This window comes from Anthonomus grandis, chromosome 10 (assembly GCF_022605725.1).
Source record: "Anthonomus grandis grandis chromosome 10, icAntGran1.3, whole genome shotgun sequence".
Lineage (NCBI taxonomy): Eukaryota > Metazoa > Arthropoda > Insecta > Coleoptera > Curculionidae > Anthonomus > Anthonomus grandis.
Window position 1 is genome coordinate 12,282,850 of NC_065555.1, and position 20,142 is coordinate 12,302,991.

General features: G+C 32.1%; 3 protein-coding genes across 3 annotated transcripts in view; 2 read left to right on the forward strand and 1 right to left on the reverse strand.

Moving 5' to 3' along the window:
• Positions 1-20,142, forward strand: part of LOC126741133 (uncharacterized) — a 57,820-nt gene that overhangs the window by 14,666 nt on the left and 23,012 nt on the right. The gene's annotated exons all lie outside the window — the stretch shown is intronic.
• The window catches only part of LOC126741131 (cystathionine beta-synthase-like), a 59,448-nt gene continuing 41,052 nt past the window's right edge, over positions 1,747-20,142 (forward strand). Inside the window, exon 1 of the mRNA XM_050447468.1 lies at positions 1,747-1,755. The gene's annotated coding sequence lies outside the window, so the exon portion shown is untranslated. The remainder of the gene's footprint in view (positions 1,756-20,142) is intronic.
• LOC126741132 (odorant receptor Or2-like) lies at positions 3,038-19,255 on the reverse strand. Its single transcript, XM_050447469.1, has 7 exons — positions 18,872-19,255; positions 11,669-11,855; positions 11,352-11,574; positions 10,866-10,968; positions 3,412-3,513; positions 3,200-3,355; positions 3,038-3,148 (listed from the first exon to the last, which is right to left on the reverse strand). The coding sequence occupies exons 1-7, from the start codon at positions 19,229-19,231 to the stop codon at positions 3,083-3,085; spliced, it is 1,197 nt and encodes a 398-aa protein (XP_050303426.1). The 5' UTR covers positions 19,232-19,255; the 3' UTR covers positions 3,038-3,082.

The following is a 20,142-nucleotide window of genomic DNA, read 5'->3' on the forward strand; positions in this document are numbered from 1 at the left end:
TTGGATCAATTTTACGCTAGACACTTTTAGTCATATTGTTTGTTATTCCCTGACTAGCTTTGATACATGTATTTTATAATTTATTTTTAAAACCATTATCTATAATGTTTTCTTATTTTGCTTTAAAAATATTTTCACTCCTTCTTTTACAGCTTTGTTAACAAGTTTTAGGTTTATAACACTAAAGCGATTTTTAACTTTTAATTTGAACCTTTTTTTTATTGGCAATGTTTCGGTCTATATTAAGCAGAATATTACACAATAGTAAACTAAATTTAACTAAACTATTATGTTATTTATTAACTATATCAATTATTCATATACGTCTTTAAAATATAAAGATAAAAAGTAACAATAAAATTTAAAAATCATAATTAAATGGGAAAATGCAAAATGTTCTTACAACAGAAAAAATCAAAATATTTCGCTAGATAGTATAGAGTTGAACATTAGAGTATTTTTTGATGATTCCATTTAGTTTGCATTTATTTGGTTTTTGACGAAAACAGTATATCATTTGGGTATATCGGTGTGCAACTAACAAGATTTAATAACTAATATTTTAAATTGTTAAGGTTTTTAGATAATGTAAATAAAAGTAAGGGAATAAAATTTATTTGAAGTATTGTTCCCATAGAATATGATAGAACCCGCCCATGGTCGCCACATTTTTGCGTTAAATTAATTCCACAAAAAACTAACTTGCTTACAACAACAATAGCCATTTAAATAAAGATTTTGTAAGATTTTAATTGTAACATTTAATTTTTTTAAATTTATATTAGACCCTAGGTAACTAGGTAGTGCTCACAGATGTTAAGGTAGGTATAATACTTACAGAACCAACATCACAGTTTTAATTCGAATTAGACTCAAGTATAAGTACATATTTACATTTTTTATACAATATCTATACAGGGTGTCCCATTAATAATGGTAAATATTTTAACAGCAGATTCCTCTCATAAAAATAATGAAAATATGGTCAATTCAATAATAATAGAAATAATTAAAGGCCAAAACGATTATGATGAAGATCAAGTCCTTTTCCAGTAAGATATGTCACCTCTACACTATGCTGCTAATGGAAGGCAATATCTTGATGAAATATTTCCTAATTGTTGGATTGAAGGGACAGGATCCTTTGTGAAATAGTCAGCTAGATCGCCTGATTTGACGCCACTTGATTTTTTTAAAAAGGCATTTAAAATTTAAAGTGTACGCAAAGCATTATAAATGAGTATCAGATAATAACACCTGGAGTTTTAGAAAATGTCAGACCTCGTTTTAATTTTAACCTTAGTTTTTGCATTTTAGTAGGCGGGGCTTAATTGGAGCACACAAATTAACCTAATTTCATAAACATGTCTTATTTAAATGAAATAAGAGTAGGTAGGTCTTACCTAACTTTTTTCTACTGGCAATGGGCAGTTATTTCTTTCTTTTTTTAATTTATTGTGAATCAGGATCAAATAATAAATTTACTTTAATTTTTTACGAATTTTAACAAACTGCCATTATTAAAAAAAGGCCTGAAGACCTTCTTTAAAGTATTTTGTCATATAAAGAAAAAGAAATTTTAAAATTAGGTGACACGCTGCTGTTATAATAAAAGTAACTAAACTAATTTAAATTTTAGGGGTTATTTGATCTTCTCGTAGGGGATTAATTTATAAATTGATACATATATTCTATAAACTCATCAATGACAACCAAAGCATTTTGCTCAAAAATTAAGAGGCTTAAAGACAAAACCTCAAATACTATAAATGAGATAATACATAATTACAATACATTGGAGAATATTTGTAGTATATATCAGCATCTTATAACTATGACGAAAAAATTTTAACGATAAAATCAAACATTGAAATGACAGAAATATACTTTAATAGGAATACTGAATTCTTATATAATTTAAACCATTAAAGAACTAGAATTTGCAATAAAGTGTAGCAAAAATGGCTCACATCAGCCAGATGAGATTTTGGTCTCAATAGTTGCAAATATCCCAAATGAAGCACTACATAAATTATTGTAAAAGTAAGTGTTACAATTCCTGGTCCACAAACTTATTTCCTTATTTAAGGAGATATTCAACACTAATTCCAATTGTAAAACCCGTAAAACCACATACCAATATAGAAAGCTAACGACCTATAACCCTTACAAACCATTTAAACAAAATTTTAAAAAGAATTTTAGATTGATGTGGTCTTTTTTAGAAAAACATCTTATTGATCCAAATCAATTTGGCTTTTGAAAAGGCAAATCTACAGTTAAAATAATGGGATTTACTCTAGATTTATATGAAAATTTTGCTAACAAAAATCACCAAGTTGTTTTTCTTGACCTAACTCGTGCTTTTGATACTACCTGGAAATACAATATTATTAAAATTCTCTTTTTTTGGAAATATAAGGTCATCTACCAAAGTTTATAAAAAAAATGTTGGCAAGCAAACCCTTTTGCGTAAGAATAGCAAATACCCTTTCTTTAAAGTTTATACTGGAAAATGGTATTTGTCAAGATCTGTAATCAGCCCAACATTATTTGTAATATCTATAACCAGTATAAGATCATCATCTATTACTCCATATAAATTACAGAATATTTTCTGATGACATAGTAATATATCATTATAATATATTCTTAGGAAATATTAAAAACTCTTGAAGGTTTAAATTGGTGATTAAAATAACTAAATAAAATATTTCACCACCTTTTAGTATACTAGAAACGCCATCATTCTCTTTTTAACTTGTGACTTCTATTTTAAATTGCAAGTAATTACAATAATATACTGCACCCAAGACCTTTATTTGTCGGACGTGTATTCTCCTATGTGTCCGAATAGTTAAAATGTTGTTCTTAAAAATATCCAATTCAGTTGAATAGAGTTACTTCAAAGTCTTATGTGCAGTATTGTCATATTCACGATATACCGTAAATATATATGAAAAATTAAAAAAAAATCATATATTGCTGATATATTTATTAACAATCAAAATATTGCAAATTGTAGTCTAATGCTAGCTTTTTTTTAAGTGCTGAAAGAATATTTATACAGTAAGAATTCGGTTTAAGATCCACCATTGTCAGTCATAGCTACCATTAGGGTAACATATGAGTACGCGGCTTTCATGGTCTGAAAATATTTTATTATATTATACACTTTATTGTTATGGATTTATCTTACTGCAATGGCGGTATTAATTGTCATGGGAAAGAACGGCCCAACAAATAATCTCAATGGTTTTCGAGATCTCGCCATCATAAAGACTATTGTACTTTTGACACTCTTTGATGTTTCGTACCATTCACTCTCAAATAATGCATCTGATATCATAATGCTCTAAAAAAATTAAAATCTTACATATTTTTTAATATCTTACCTACTTTTATATTTACCTGTATTTGTAATTCATTAGCATGCCAAGCGAGAACAAATAACTGAAATATTTGTGTTATACATATAGTGATCAAAAATATTTTCATCCAAAAAGAATTTTGCTAAAAAATATTGTATTTATTAATCTTTGTCTAAAAGAAAGAAGATACTGATTCTCAATAATCAATAAGTCTTAAATCACGCTAGGTACTACATTTATTTTTCTCTTATTTGGGTTCAAAAATAAATAAAATTCATAACAATAAGGTAGTGTATAATAGTTTCATGACTATCAAATGACTTATCATCCTTCTTTTTTTTTCCTTGTCTTCTTATTTTAAAGAAGACTTAAAGCATTTTAGCACAGGCTGTCTTCACTTTATATTAGAACTTAATATTCATTCCTGATAATGGTCTCAGTTTGATGGTATTATTGCTTGTATTTAGGTTTCTGATTGATAATGGATATTGCTTCTTTTAAAATAAATCCAGAATATCAGGTAGATGTACTTTATTAAATGCTTTTGTTAAGTCAATAAAACATCGCAATAAATAACGCAGCAAAGCTGAATTCAACTAACCATAGAATCTAAAATGTGAGAATAGAAGGCAGTAAGTTTTTAGTAAGTGTTCCGTTCTCTCTCCTTTTGTTACTTGTGCTAATTTTACTTATTTTTAGTTAACATAAGTTTTCTTTATAGTTTAAGATATTTAATAATTAGTTCGGTAATACTTTGTTTATTTTGGTTTATTTACATTGATTTTGCGTATAAAAGTTCACCCGGTATAACACACGCATTTCTTGGTAAATTCTTAATATTTAAACTCGACCTATCTTACATTTCCTTACTCTCTTACTCCAATGTTCCTTCCATAAAGCCTTGCTCTTTTATCCTAATTTACCTTATGGACCCCTCGGGGCGAGAGGAGTAAGCTATTTGACCGAGATCATCCGCCAAAAACTTAAAATACGGAACAAGTGTGCAATATCGGAAAGCAGTAGTACTACGGCAATTATTGAATCGGTACTTAAATCTCATGCGGGATAATATCAAAGTGCATCACGTCTTTGTCAATTTAATGAAAGCTAATTGAAGTGTTCCTTATATCAACATCCTTTACTTCATTTATTATTAGGGTAAGTCGAGTCCTTTTTTTCCTTTCACGTTAAATTGTGTCTCTTCTTATTTTGTTTCTATTTTATTTCACTCATTACATAGTCACTAAGGGTGTGCATCGAAAACAGAAGGATCACCTTATTTCAGTGTGACTGGAGCAGCGTATTTATTTTTTTACAGTCTGGCCTTGATAACTTGATAAATAATTAAAATCGAAATAACCTTAATTTAAGTAATTAAACATATATTATAAACAGGCCCGAAATAGTACGTAATGGTAAGGGAAAGGTATGGCTTGTATCAAATGGTGAAGTTCGAAGCAATCATTTTCTCTTTGCATCACACTTAAGTTCCAAACTATGGTCAAAGAAGACTTTGCTGTAAGTAAGTTATTAAAGTATTTAAGCAAACAGCTTGTGGTATATTAAATTTGAGATGATTTAAGACTGAGTGTCGTAATTTTGCGTTGGCGTCAATAAGACGAGAAAAAGCTGCATATCTTTCAAGCTTGGAGAGTGACAAAACTGGTAAAAAACTTTAAAAAGGTCTAGAAACTTTAAATATTAAAACAACCAAGAATAATAACGAGCTGCCATTTAATATATCTGATCCAAATCAAATAAATGATTTTTTTGTAAGCGTCTTTAATAAATCTGATAAATGTGTGAACAAAATTAACTTCTACTCCAGTAATAAATTTACCGAGGATAATTTTCATTTTTCTTTAGTAGACCAAAATACTGTCGAAAAAACTATAAAAAATATTAGGTCCAATGCCTCTGGTGTGGATAACATAACTCGACGTATGTTACACTTATGTCTCCGTGATATACTGGATCATGTCACTCATATTATAAATTGTTGTTTGGAGGTAGGATAGGTGAGTCAGTGGTATGTCCGATTCCCAAATCCTCCAGTCCGGAAAGTGTTCAAGATTTGCATCCGTTAAGTTTGCTTCCCGTAATCTCCAAAGTTCTCGAAAGAATAGTCTATATGCAGCTCATTCATTGCAGTCATATGCAGTCATCATTTTTAATGTCAAATAATATCCTCCCTTCCCATCAATCTGGTTTTAGGAAACATCATAGTACAGCTAGTTCACTTCTAAACGTCACCGATAATACCATGCGAGCTCTTGACAAAAAGATTTCAGCCATTATGATAGCTCTTAATTTCTCGAAAGCATTTGATGTAATCGATCATAATTTGCTTGTAGGGAAATTGAAATATTATGGCTGTAGCGAGGGTTGTTTTGTCCTTTTTTAAAACTTACTTATGGCGTAGAACCTAGAAAGTGAGGGTAAATAATGAATATTCTGCTTCAAAATTAGGTGTTATTTACGCATGCGTATGCTTTATGCCAATAAACACATTTTAAATTTTAAAACTAGGAAAAAACTCGAGGTGGCTCTTGTTTTATCTATTTTAAATTACTGCCTTATAGTTTATTATCCTTGCTTAGACCAAATAAATCGTTACCGCCTGCAACGCGTGCAGAATACTTGCTGTAGATTTATTTTTAACCTCGGAAAGTTTGATCATGTATCAGACTCTATATTTCAGTTGAGGTGGTTAACGCTTTCTTACCTTTTCAAATTCATCACTTCTACTTTTCTTTATCGATTATATATTAGTGAAAGACCTGAATATCTTTTTGAAAAGTTAATACCAAGAAACCAGGTTCACTCTCGAAATATTAGATAGAATATCTTAACCATGCCGTACCATTCCACGGCTGTGTTCGAGCGATCTTTTACTTATAGTGCCGTTAAGTTCTTTAATACTTATAAACTAATATTTAATACTTCGTTAAATGTGTATAGTATTAACTGTGAATGTTAGGAAGGTTAGGAGATAACAGTAGCTTTAAGCTAATCTTCGCCTTCTTTGGCAATGTAGTATTAAGTAATATTGTAAGATTAATATTGCTTTTTTTTAATAAAGACATATTATTATTTACAGCCAGTTAAGGCTCGCACCCCCTCTAAGAGGGGAGGGGGACATTTACTTATCCCAGATACCTCCGATATCAAAAGGATTAAGCTCTGTGGTCTGTGGGGGCCTTTTTGGTGCCCTTAAGTGACCTGAAATGTAGAGTTATCTCCTAGGAATTTTCGGGTGCTGCGAGCAGTTGCTAGTAGTACTGCCTTTTGCATGTGCTTATATAGATGTTCGCCAGTTCCTAATTGTTTAAGGTATTCCAGTAGACTTTTTGGTATTACACCCGCTGTCGATATAACAATTGGGATGGTCTGAACATTATCCATTCTCCATTGTCTTCCGATTTGAATTTCTGGATCTCTGTATTTGGCGATTTTCTCAGTGTGTTTTTCTTGCAGATTTTTGTTGTTCGGTATGGCTACGTCAATAAGAATTGTTTTCCTGGAAGTTTTATCTATTAAAATAAGATCTGGTCTATTATGCCTTACATGTTGATCGGTAAGTACACTGCGGTCCTAATATAACTTATATCGGTCATTTTCCACTACGGGTTCTGGAGTATATTTATAATACGGAACCTTTTCTGTTGTAATAAGTTCCAACTTCATTGCCAGCTCTTGATGTAAAATTTTTCCAGCTGAGTCGTGCCGTTCTTTGTATTCTGTCGCTGCAAAGGCCTGACATATTTCTGTTATGTGCTAGATTGTCTCTGATGTTTGGCATCCATACCGGCATTTGTCGTTTTGTACGGACGGATCTCTGACGATGTGCTTGAGATAAATTCTTGTTGGTATAACCTGATCTTGGATGGCTAGTAGAAAGCCCTCGGTTTCTGGAAACATCTTGCCTGATACCAACCAATAGTTCGACGAAGCAGTGTCCACATGATTTTGGCTGATCTCATTAGGATGCCGCCCATGAAGGGGCTTCTCCATCCAGATGCGGAGTTTTTCCTGGTCCGTATGATGGTAGCTGCGCGCTTCCTCGCTCTTAAGTTGTAGAGGAGTGGAATCGTCTATTTGATTTATTGCGCGATGCAGCGTGGAATTTTCTCCTTGCCTGTAAAAATAGGATCTTAAGTTAGTGATGTGTTTTTCAAGTTGTTTACCCAGATTTATTAATCCTCTTCCTCCAAAGTGGCGGGGAAGCATTGTTCTTTCAGTGGCACTTCGAGGGTGGTGGTTGTGCGTTTTAGTAAGTAGGGTCCTCACTTTTCTATGTAGCCTTTCTATGTCTGTCCTACTCCAATTAATTATCCCAAAAGAATAACTAAGAGCTGAACATGCGTAGGAGTTAAGTGCCTTAAACCTATTTTTGCTGTTGAGATTGGTTCTCAAAACTTGTCTTACCCTTTTCAGAAAGTCGTTAGTCAGTTCGCATTTCATTGTTTGTTGTTCAATCGTTTGTGATTGTTTCATCCCCAAGTATTTGTAAATTTCGTGTTCGCCCATGGCCTCGAAAGTCTGGAAATTCTGCATCTGATATTCTCCTGGCTGAATTTTTCCTCGGATTATATTGAGAGTACGGCATTTATCTAGTCCAAATTGCATGCCGATGTCGTTGGAGAACTCTTCTACTATATGCAGCATTTGGTTTAGCTGGTTCCTAGTTACAGCCATGATTTTTAAATCATCCACATACAGTAAGTGATTTACCTTTGCAATCTCGGTGTTATTATCTCGGATGCTAAACCCATAGTTGGTAGAGTTTAGATAGTTTAAAAGAGGATTCATAGCAAGGCAGAACCATAATGGGCTCAGTGAGTCCCCTTTGAAGATTTCTGTTCAAATTGGAATGTTGTTTGTACTTACTGCGCTTTTACCCTGTACTTCGAGCTGGATCGTTGTTCTCCAACTCGTCATAGCGCTGTCTAGAAAAGACAAAGTATTACCATCAACCTTATACACTTTTAAAATGTTTATAAGCCATTCGTGTGGTACTGAGAAGAAGTTTCTTATAGTCGACGTAGGCAGTAGAAATATTTCTCTTGTAGTGATATGCCTGGTTGTTGATGACAGAGTCGATAATAAGTTGTTCTTTAAAACCCATAGAACCTTTAGCGCATCCTTTTTGTTGTGCGGCTATGATGTTGTTTTCCTCACAGTGTTGATAAATGCGCTGTGTTAAACATGAAGTGATAATTTTATACGAAGTAGGTAGGCACGTTACCGGTCGGTACTTAGATGGATCTTGTGTGTTGTTCTGGTATTTAGACAGTAGATAGGTTACTCCTTGCGTTAGGAACGCTGGCATTTCCTGTGGGTTAAGAATAACGTGGTTAATTAATTCTGAGAGTTTAGGATGCATACTCCATAGTTTCTTTAGCCAAAAGTTATGAACTCCTTCTGGGTCAGGTGATTTCCAATTATGCAGTTTTTGGATAATCTGGTTGACTTCCTCGATAGTGAATGGTCGATGTTCCATCTGGTTATATTTATTACTGTTTTGTTTCTCTTCAGTAACCCAGCTTGCGTTGATATTGCATGTTGTTTGAATTGCAAGTTGTTTGGCCCAAAAATCTTGAATTTGTTCTTTCGTGGGGTATTGCTTATCTAGGTGATCTGATTTTGAATTTAGCTCTCTATAAAATTGTTTTTTGGCCTTTTCAAAACGAAGATTATCACGTTTTCAGTTATTACCGGTCTTGTATCTTCGTAGGCGCCCTGAAAATAAGGAAAGTTTCTGTTTTAGAGTATCCAGGCATTATTGAGCTGTATTATTTTCTAGTTCATGCCGAGCGTGGATGTTGTTTCTCTGCAAAATTTCATTAACTTTCTGTTTTAGTCTGTTTGTTCGTGTACCCCTCAGATATTCTGTTAGTTGGCCGATATCTTTTTGAAACCTTTGAATTTTTCGTTGATGTCTGGTCTCCCATGGTGGTATCGGGAGCTCAGTTCTTGCAGAGTCATTGTAGATCCTTATCTTAATCTTCATGGTTTTAGCAACGGCATTTGCTGCGCTATAAACTAAAAGGTGAAGAGATTGCATGTTATTAAAATTTAAAAGGAGGTGGAAGAATTTTGGTGTTTAAAAGTTCCATAATTTGACCTAGTTTTTTGAAGAGTTTACTTTTGAAAGTTTGGGTCTTATCAGTGGGTTGGTTCCCTCAAATTCTAGCATCGCACGTGCCATTTCTGCAGATAGTTCGTGATATAGCTCAGAATTGTCTTCTTGGGTGTTTTTGGTAGTGTTAGGTTCTTGTGTGTTATATAATACGTTTTCTATTATAGGTAGCTCCTCAGCTGGTTCATTGTTAGCGGGGTCTTGTTCGTTGTTAATTTGTGCTTGTATTTCTTCTTTAATGGTATTGAGTCTTGTTTCTGAAATTAGGTGATTACGCATTATTACCCGATACTGGTCTACTACTCTCTGTTCGGTAACTTGGAAATGTCGATAGATTCTCCTAAATTCGGCTTGTAAAGGTTGTCTGTAGCCGATCATTTCTCGTCCCAGGTTGGTCACTTTATAAAAGCTGCGCATGACGGTTTCATTCATCGCAGATGTCCATTTCATGCGCTGTCTTTCTAGTTCCGCCTGGGTGAGCGCTGGCTGAATTTTCTGCGCAGCACCTTCAGCGAGGGCGGCTCGTGATGGTGTTGGGCCCTCTTGGTCGTTTTGTTGTTGAAGAGGAGGAGGTGTAGTTTCTTGAATGACAGGTTGCCGCCTCCTTAACTCCCTGCCACCGACGGTCCACATACTGTCATGTCCAGCGCGGCACCAGACATGGTGCCGGCGCTGCCTGGCGATCCCCAGGCAGCGACCTTTCTCTATATATCTGTATATATATAATATCTGTGACTAAATTAGTTTCTAATAACTAATTTAGTCACAAACCACTTTAAGTATCACAACATAGACAGTATAATATTAAAACCGCATTATTCTGTTAACTTTGTCTACGTTAAAAAACTGTTTTTAAATACTATTTTAGATTTAGTAGAATTAAAGAAAAAATTAACAATAGAGTTATAGAATATGTTTAGGATGTTTTGGAAAACTCTTGAATACCAAACTATAAAATCTCTTAATTTTATTAATTTTTGGCTTTTTTCTTTAGAATTCTTCCTTCATTATTTTTATATTAAACTGAGATTCTAGTAAATGAGTTAATCCAAGAATATTTTTATTACCATTATTTTTATTTGTAAGATCATGTCTTTCTTGTCTAAAACCTTTGTCTAAGATCTTTCTCTAAATGGACTGGTATACCATGGTGAAGTCATATTATGCCTACTATATAGTTTTATTATTCTTACGCATAATGAATTTATATATCTATTTGAAAAAATAATAACCGCTCATATAAATATCTCTTAGAATATATAGAATACAATTTAATTAGAATCATGAATCATAAGTGTATTTAGTAAATTTGCGATAGTGGTGAATAGTACACCATAAACGTCCATACTTACCATAATTAAAAGGCGTATTATGAAGGCAGCAATATTAACTGAATTGAGAATAAATTCTATTAGTAAAATATTTCTCATCGCAAGATTAAACTTATCGACGAAACTAAAATATACATAGAGCAGATTAATTATTTAAATTTAAATATGAAATAAAAATATTTATTTATCGAATCTCAATAAACTGAAAGAAGAAGTAGAGAGAACCAGATATTTTACTTTAGGTCTGAAGTCTGAACTATCTATCAACTAGAAGAAAAGTATATACTTAAAAGAATTATTTATACTCTGGTAGTATATTTTAAGTAAGTAAGAGAAAATTTCTATTTTTCTAATACTGGAGTCTTCTTCACCATATGGTGAATATAACTTTACTATAAATTTGTTTAAAAAAATTGGTCAAAAACTCTCATGATTGCCTTTTTATTCACTGACTCTTAGAATTATATTGTAACACAATAATATCATATAAATGCATGTTTGACCTACCTGATAATAGATTGATGTTTAAGGCATAAATTACGTAATGTAGCTCTGTTAACTTGTTCGTCATTAAACTGATGATTAACATAGTTCTTTTTAGAAAATTTTGTTAGGCCTCTTCCTAATATCTGAATGGCTTTTAGTTGAATAATTGCATGTGTCACAAGGGTGAGGAATAAAGCTTGGATCACCAAGTAGCAACCGCCGCCAACAATACAAAAAAGAACCCCTACGGAAAATTATAAATAAAGTAATTTTCTTTATCCAAAAACTAAATGAAATTCTTAGTTATTTATTCCGTTCTAGTAAAAGATATATCTTACCAACGAAAAATGCTGTTTTATAATATTTATTCGTATTAAATGGATACCATATAGGTAATATCAAAGGCTTCTCGCCAGTTGAATTTGAACGCTTATATTCCAAATATTTTAGATAAGTACTTATATATAGTGATAAACATGTGCATGCCGTTGCTACTGTTAATATTTTTATTAATTTATTTATAACCTAAAATTAAATATTAATATTAATTGCTGTAGAAATAAGAAACTATGAAGAGAAGATGTTATTGTGAAATTAAGCAGGGAACGATAGTTATCATATTTAAGATAGCTTTGATATACAAACTTAAAGATTAAAATCCTGAGTAATACACTATTAGATAGTGCTATCCATTTTTAAAAGCTTTGCTACTTAATTATGGTACTCGAAAAAAAACTAGATTTATGTTAAATCAGATTAAAAGAATATACTCTATCTTGAAAAATGCTTATTTATTGGCTGTGATAGTTTCAACTTAAAATAGCTATATGTATATTAGGAACGAAAAACTGAATAAAAGGTATTTTGTATTCATTACATTCAAAAAAAACTATGAACATAATTAATGATATATTCATTTTCTCTAAAAAAAAGTTAAAAAAAAATACATTTACATTATTCAAGTCTGAATTGATAATAGTTTATATTCAACCTTCTTTCTAAAGTTCGAGGTAACATATCGAGGCATTTTTAACAATTTATTTACATGAACCACCAACTCTAATCAACTCTAAAAACAAATTTTATCTTTAACAACCCGAGGGAGATCTTTTTTAATATTTTAAAAATGAACACTAATATTAAAAAAGATGTTCAACTTTGACCCAATTTATTTTGCCTTATGCTGGACGATATACAGGGTGTCCCAAAAGTAGACGACCAAACGAGAGGAGGTGATAGAGGAGATCATTTGCAATCAAAAAAACCCTATATACTATTATCCGATTGTTGATGGTTTAAAAGTTATTTCCATTTTTCTCATTTTTGTAAAAATCGCTTCATGCATCATGCACAAAATTTATTACAAAATATCATAATTTATTTACTTAGTATTTAGTGCGAGTGGGACCCTAGGGAGTGCACCCTTTCATAAAAATGGTTTGGATGCATAATTGTTTCTTTCACTAGTAAGAAAAAAATAATTTCTCAATATGTTTAATTTTTATTTAAAAATTATTTGCCTTTTAAGTGAACCTGGCAGAAACAAATTTACTACAAAAAGTTAAAAATTATCAGGAAAAGTTACTTATTTAATGAAGATTCTCATATGGTGAAATACTTTCAGATAAGTGATACGAGTCTTTTTTGATTGACATTTTTATTAAACTAATCGTTTTTGAACAAAAATTAAAATATTGTAATACTAAATAATCTAATTCTAAATAATGAAAAAAAAAAGAATTTATTGCTATTAAACATCACAATTAATGTTCAAAATGCGAACCACCTGCCCTTATACACATTCGGCAACGGCGGATGAAATTACGTTTTATGCGCCGAAAGGCTCTGTCATTATTGGTAATAACGTTGGCTGCTTGTCTTATTTTTCTTCGCAGTTCTACTTCAGTCTGGCTTTCATTGATAAAAACAAGTTCTTTGAAATATCCTTATAAAAAAAGTCTAAGGGATTCAGGTCAGGCGAACGCGGTGGCCATTGGATGGTTCCTCCCCTTCCAATCCATCGATTATTAAAAGTAGTATCAAGATGTTGCTTTACGATTCGGGCAGAGTAAGCAGGAGCTCCGTCGTGTGGCAGCCACATGTCTCGCCGTGTTGCTACAGATACGTCTTCAAGTAAATCGTTCAAGTTATGCTGCAAGAAATGTAAATAATTTTCGCCGTTAAGTCTTCCTGGTAGCTCGAATGGTCCAATTAATTTGGCTTCAATGATCCCTGCCCATAGATTGACTGAAAACTGATGCTGAAAACGATTATTTCTCACTATGTTAGGATTAACATAGTCCCATAAATGCAAAATGTGTATATTAAATCTCCCTGTTCTTTTAAAACTGCTTTTGTCACCCCACAAAATGTTTTAAAAAAAATTAGAGTCTTCTCTATTACGCTGCAGCATTTTCCGACAAAACTGAATCCTTTTTTCATAATCAGTGGGCAGAAGTGCTTGAACACGTTGCACATGATAAGGATATAACAGATTTCTTTGTAAGACTCGATGAACTGTGGATTTGGGAAGTCCCGAACGTCTTGCTATGCGACGAACACTTGTTGTTGGATTCCCTGTTGCAAATTCCACAATATCATCTTCATCGTTATCATTTCTAGGTCTTCCTACTCTCCGTGGCTGACCAGGAATGATGCCTTCCAGGTAACTCTGATGCACATTTATGAAAACTCTATGGTCAGGATAGCGATTTCGACCGGGAAAGCGTCTTTCATATTCTCGGGCAGCAGCTCGAGCATTTCCATCACAAAGTCCATAAACATAGTGCATTTCTGCATATTCGTGGGAACTATAAGCCATTTGTGAAGGTTTACTTGTAATAGTAGCAAAGGAGTTAAAACACGAAAAACTCCGAAAATAGAAACAGCAAAAGTCTAAGTATAAGAAATAAAGCCTAATTTGTTGAAAAACCAGAAAGAAACTAACTACATTCGTGACAGGGAAACGGTATGTTGATCTTAAAAATTACTTGAAAAAGAATGTTTAGTTTTCTTATCATAAACATTTGACCGTAAAGAATCTGCATAAATAAAGCAACTTTTTCTAATAGCTGCTTATTTTTAGTCGAACACGTGCTTTGTAGCAGCATCAATTCAAACGCAAAAATGTGTATGTAAAACTTAAACACATTGGGAAATTATCATTTTCTAAGTAGTGACAGAAGCAATTGTTTTGCATGCAATTATTACTTATGAAAAAGTACACTATTTAAGGCAACATTCATAACAAATACCACGCAAATACGTGAGGATATTCTTTCTATAAAAAATTTTTATATAAAATGTATATAAAAATAACAGTTCTTTACAGAATTCATGACACTATTTTTATAAAAAACAGAAAAACGGTAATAACTTTTAAACCATCAACAATCGAATAATAGTATATGGGGTTTTTTTGATTGCTACTGACCTCCTCTATTGCCTCCTTTCATTTGGACGTCTACTTTTGGGACACCCTGTATAGCCAAATGTTATAACGCCATTAAAAAATCTAACACAATTATTTTGCATGACTTGCAAGCAACACTTTTCTTCTTGTTTTAAGCCAGTATATTATCAAGGCAATAAGATAACGGAGAGATAACAGATGCTTCACCGAACTCTTTTCTTACCTTATATGTAGTTTAAAATATACTTATTCGCATACAGAATAAGTGTTAGATATCTTTTTATTTAGATTAGACAAATAACTACTATATCTAAAGTTACTATCAAATATCACTCCGAGACCATTGATTTTAAATACAAGATATTCCTTTTAAAACTTTAAACAACTTTTAGGTGCAAATATCATCACTTCAGTTTTGGTACTATTAAGTTTAAGATAAGTATACTATTAAGTTTTAGTGCTTATTGCTATACTCAAAAAGACTTAGCAGATCTGCATTGATATTTGAATCAACTTCATTACAGAAATGTGAATCAAAATCAAACAAAAGCTGTGAGTCATCAGCATAGGAATGGTTATGAAAATAAAGTATCCAAATTAAGATCAAATAACGCCCCAACATGGAGCTCTGAGACACTCTTGAGAATACAACCCCCAAAGCAGGTTCTTTCAAGTTGAGGTCTATCCCTCAAATGACTCTAGAAAAATTTCATTCAAACCCAAAAATGTAACTTTGGATACAGCAGTTCATGGTTAACACAGTCAAATGTAATGTAAAATAGTCGGTAACCCAGTATTCATACCCCTAATAATCAAATCATGTATGTGTGAGAGAGCTGTTACCGTACCGTGACTAGGAATCCAGATTGAGTGATAGGTAAAAGGTCATATTGAGTTACATACAAAAATAACTGTTGATAAGGATCCCTCTCCAGAATTTTGCTAAAAATGGATAATAGGCTTATTGGTCGAAAGTTATTTAGAGATGAAGGGTTATTGTTATTATTATTGTTGGTAGTGTTTGGAATGGCGGTCACGACCGCTGTTTTGCAACATGAAGGAAAAACGTCAAGTTCAGACCACAAAATAATTAAATGACTAATGTGATGTGATGTGATTTAAATTAATTGGAAGTTAGAACATTATCTATAGCAGTAGCATTGTAGCATAGTCTTGTAGCAAAAATAATGTTACTTATCTTAGCTAAATTTGAGTGTAAAGTGAAAACGTGACTCACTATGCCTATTTGCTTGAAAATGATTAATAAGTGTGCCATCGGCTCGAGCTCCAGAGAAACATAAAATGAAATGATTGTTTATAATGTCAGGATTCTGCAAAACTTGCTGCACCTTGGATCTGTCCCTCTATGCTACTCATCCAATTAGTCCGAGCACCTTGTGAATCCACAATTCAAAGATATGCGGCCTTTTCACGTCTCAGGGATACTAAAGTAAACTTCCTAAGTTCTTTGTATGAATCGCAATTATTACGAAATTTGTTTATGTGTTACTAAGTAAGTCATTATTAAATTAATTTTTTTTAAACTTTTGTATGTAAATATTCTTTGAGTTGAATTTAGCGATTCTAAAGTAAGATTATACTAAACTAAACTATGATCAGAGATAATATTTGCATTAATGACACCTTGCCTCCTTAAAGTATTTATATTTACAAATACTAGGCGTATGCCACTCTTGTAGGCTCAGTAATTAGTTCCATAAAAGCGTTTGAGCTAAAGCCATCGCTTAATGGATTAGATAAAGTCAACAAATCAAAAATGTTAAATTCGCCCGTTACTACATATTATTATTAAAGACAAAAGGTACTTCAAATAGAATACAGCGACACTGAATTATAAATTAATTCTGAGCTTTAAAAGACTCGGTAACGCAAAACATATTAAGCCGACAAGGTTTAACCGTTGATTGAATATTTGGAAATATTCAATCAACGGTTTAACTAAATTTCGAATATCCGATATATACATGATAGTGACCTAACATTTAAAATACCTATATTAAAAGTATTGGCCCTATTTGTGTTAGATATATAAAAATAACAAAAACCCAAAATCAAAACAAGTAATAATTAAAATGTGGCCATGAGAGCAAGACGACCATACTCATATAGCAGTCGATTGAAAAAGTAACCCGGCTCTGATATACACCGCGTCCCCAGCAAAAGTAAAAATTAAACAAATTAACATTTTACAATAGATTAGGTACTCGTAAATATGGCAAACTTCAATTATATAAAAGGCATCGATCTTGAAATTCATTACCAAGGAATGAATAATTACAATAGCAGACAAAAAAGTGTCAATATCAACACGCGTAAAAGTGACTATGAAATTCTGGTTAGATGAAGCCATTAAACTAAAATTCAGATACAAACTAAAAAATTAAACTACAATAAAAAATATAAGTTAGAGAATTTAACAACTTAAAATATTAGTTAATTTATAGTATTTATATATTTAATCCTAATTGCCATTTCACCATTCTATTTACGAACAAACACTTTGCTATTCCGGTGCCACACGTAGCTGTAACCAAAGTCTAACGGGCACCAGTAAAATGAATATTTTCACTGACTATGAAATGAATAGTGTAACTGACGTGAGGAAAAGTGTCAATAAATCAGTGACAGTGGATATTTGAAAACAAGTATGAATTATTCAATCGACGAAAAAATAGCCATAATTAAATGGCATTATGCGGGAAACAAATAATTACGTATTACTTTGAATATATGGTTGTGAGATTGATAAAACGAAAAAAAAACATTTCTTGTATTCGGCTGTACGTCAGATTTGACAAAGCCTTATAACAAATTGTTTGCTGGTGGCTGGTGTCTGGTTTTACCTGAACCGAAAATTTGGTAAATTTGCAATTACATTTAATTGAATAATTCAAGATTCGCCTATTAAAATTTTTTGAAACTTTGCACGAAGCTTTGCCAGGATTGGTCTTTTTAAAAAGTTATTTCACATTTTTTCTACAAAATGTACAGGGAAGCCAATAATTGACCCCCTTAAAATTCACATGGGTTTTCCTGTGTTCCGCTCGGCGATGCACCACCCGGTATATTTCACCTATATAGTTAAAATATATAGACTTTGCTGTAACCTTTCTTCATAAATTTCTTGGCGGATTTAAATAGGACAAATCACTCCTTGGTAATTTTCTCATTGACAAAGACAGCAGTTTTCTTACGTAGTGTGATAATAGCTTTACACCCCCATTTTGTCTTAATCACCCTAATGTTGCTTATGTCATCTAATACGACCTGCTCCGTAACGTTTTTGTTCCCCCATCGTTTTATAGAAACTATTTTTAGCAGTTGTTTAATCATTTTTTTGTTCCTAATATACAGCCATTCTAAATTTTTAAATTATCTTCCTCTACATTGAAACTTAGTAAAAAATTCAATTTTTGTTACATGTGCCTGTATAGATTTGTCTGACAGTAATTGGTAAAAAATATTGATATTTATTTATTTTTAAATTTTTAATGGTTGCGTTTATATTATTCTGGTTTTACATTAACGAAAATAGATTACCGGTGATTCAATTATAAATCAATATTTGAAGAACCCTTGTTGTTGTGGGTCATTAAAGCCGCCTTTCCCTATAGACTACGAGCAATATTGCTTTAGTATAAAGGTTATAGGGTGTCGCAGCAGATACTACAGACCAAAATATGTGAATTGACTCAAGTATACCTTGCTTCAAAATTTAATATTTTCTGTGATACAGAGTATTAAAGTTAAAATTTTATTTTGTATTATTCCTTATTGTTTAAGAGGCATTTTAGATTTTAGCATAAAACTCGAATAGGTTCTAGTATGAGAAAAAAGAGTTTGTCATTTTTTTATGACCAAAGGCAAGCCAAGATCTGATATGATTTTCAAGCAATAAAGAAAAATAGAAAATAAAATAGAAGCTTTGACACTCTGTATCTCGCAATTTATTTGTGTCAATTTAACTGTTGGATTCAGGCATGTTTAGGTCAATTCACATATTTTGGTCTCCAGTACCTCCAGTTTTGGCATTAAGTTCAAAGTTTGTAAATGTATTTTTATCCCATTCAGAGTCTAATAGCAGGGACCTATTTTAATTTAATCTTACCGTTACATCAGCTTCGGAAACCTTATGCACTTCCTTCGGATCATCACGATACATTAAACGTTGATTGATTTGATATTGTTCAATCAGATTTTGTACATTTTGTGTTTGGCATATGTATATTTTCACCAACAAAACCGAATCGATGATGCTATAGCCGATACTTTCTGAAACTTTTTCAAAATCTTTTTGTTTAAGTAATACAGGAATGTTGATTACAAGGCCTATAAAGAAAAGAAGCAGTGATGCTTGAACAAAAATTGAGTATAAAATATAAAAAAAATTAATAATCTTGTTATTCGTCAGCTGTAAACGCCAACACCCTGCACAGACCATAATTATTTTTAACAAATGCCAAGTCATTATTATTATCTAATATAAACTGAAGCAACCAAGTAAAAAATGTAATTTATATTTACTGCTTTCAATGTAATTTGCACATAGATAAATATTTTAATACAGTTTTTTTCAGCAAGTTAGGAAAGCAAATTGGAAGTTGATTACAGACTTGGTATAAGCCTGATAATATCTATGCTATAATCAAATTTTTTCGCTATATGCCGGCAATATATTTTTAAATTGGGAATATAAATGTAATTACGCAAGTGTTTGGAAACTTTATTATATTTATTAAATCTAAGAATATACCACAGGATCATTTAAAATCTTATTTAGAGCCAGTAAAAAAATGCCTATATACCGTAATAACGTGGAAAATACAAAATAGTATTTTAGCAGTGAGTTACATTATTTAAAATTATTAAAATATGTAATTTCTTTTTTTTTTCTTAAAGGGATAGATCTTATATCTGATTTAGAACTTCTATTGTATTTATTTTATATTTAGCAGTTTACCAGAGAAATAGAAAGCTCTAAAGTCTTACAGTAGAGCAAATGTTCGAGCAAACTATTAGGAAAGCAGCAGAAATAAACATGAACAAGCCACAGCAACTAGAAGATCCTACAGAATTTTTAATGTAAGGATTCCGTGCATCAACGATTAAAGAACTTTCAGAAAATTTGATTCATCAAAACTGCATGTACTGCGAAGATAACCGAGCCTAAATATTAAAGACCAAACCAGAGGTCACCAAACCCCTGTATAAGTGGATTGGACAGAAGCAAAAATTTTGTGCAGAAAGCAGCATCGGAAGGACAGAAAAATCCTGAAAACAACTTATATCATGCAAAACCAAGGAATCTTCAGCCAGCCCAGTGTTGATATTTCCAACATCTGGAGACGTCCTACTCTCAGTAGACTGCAAGATTAAAAA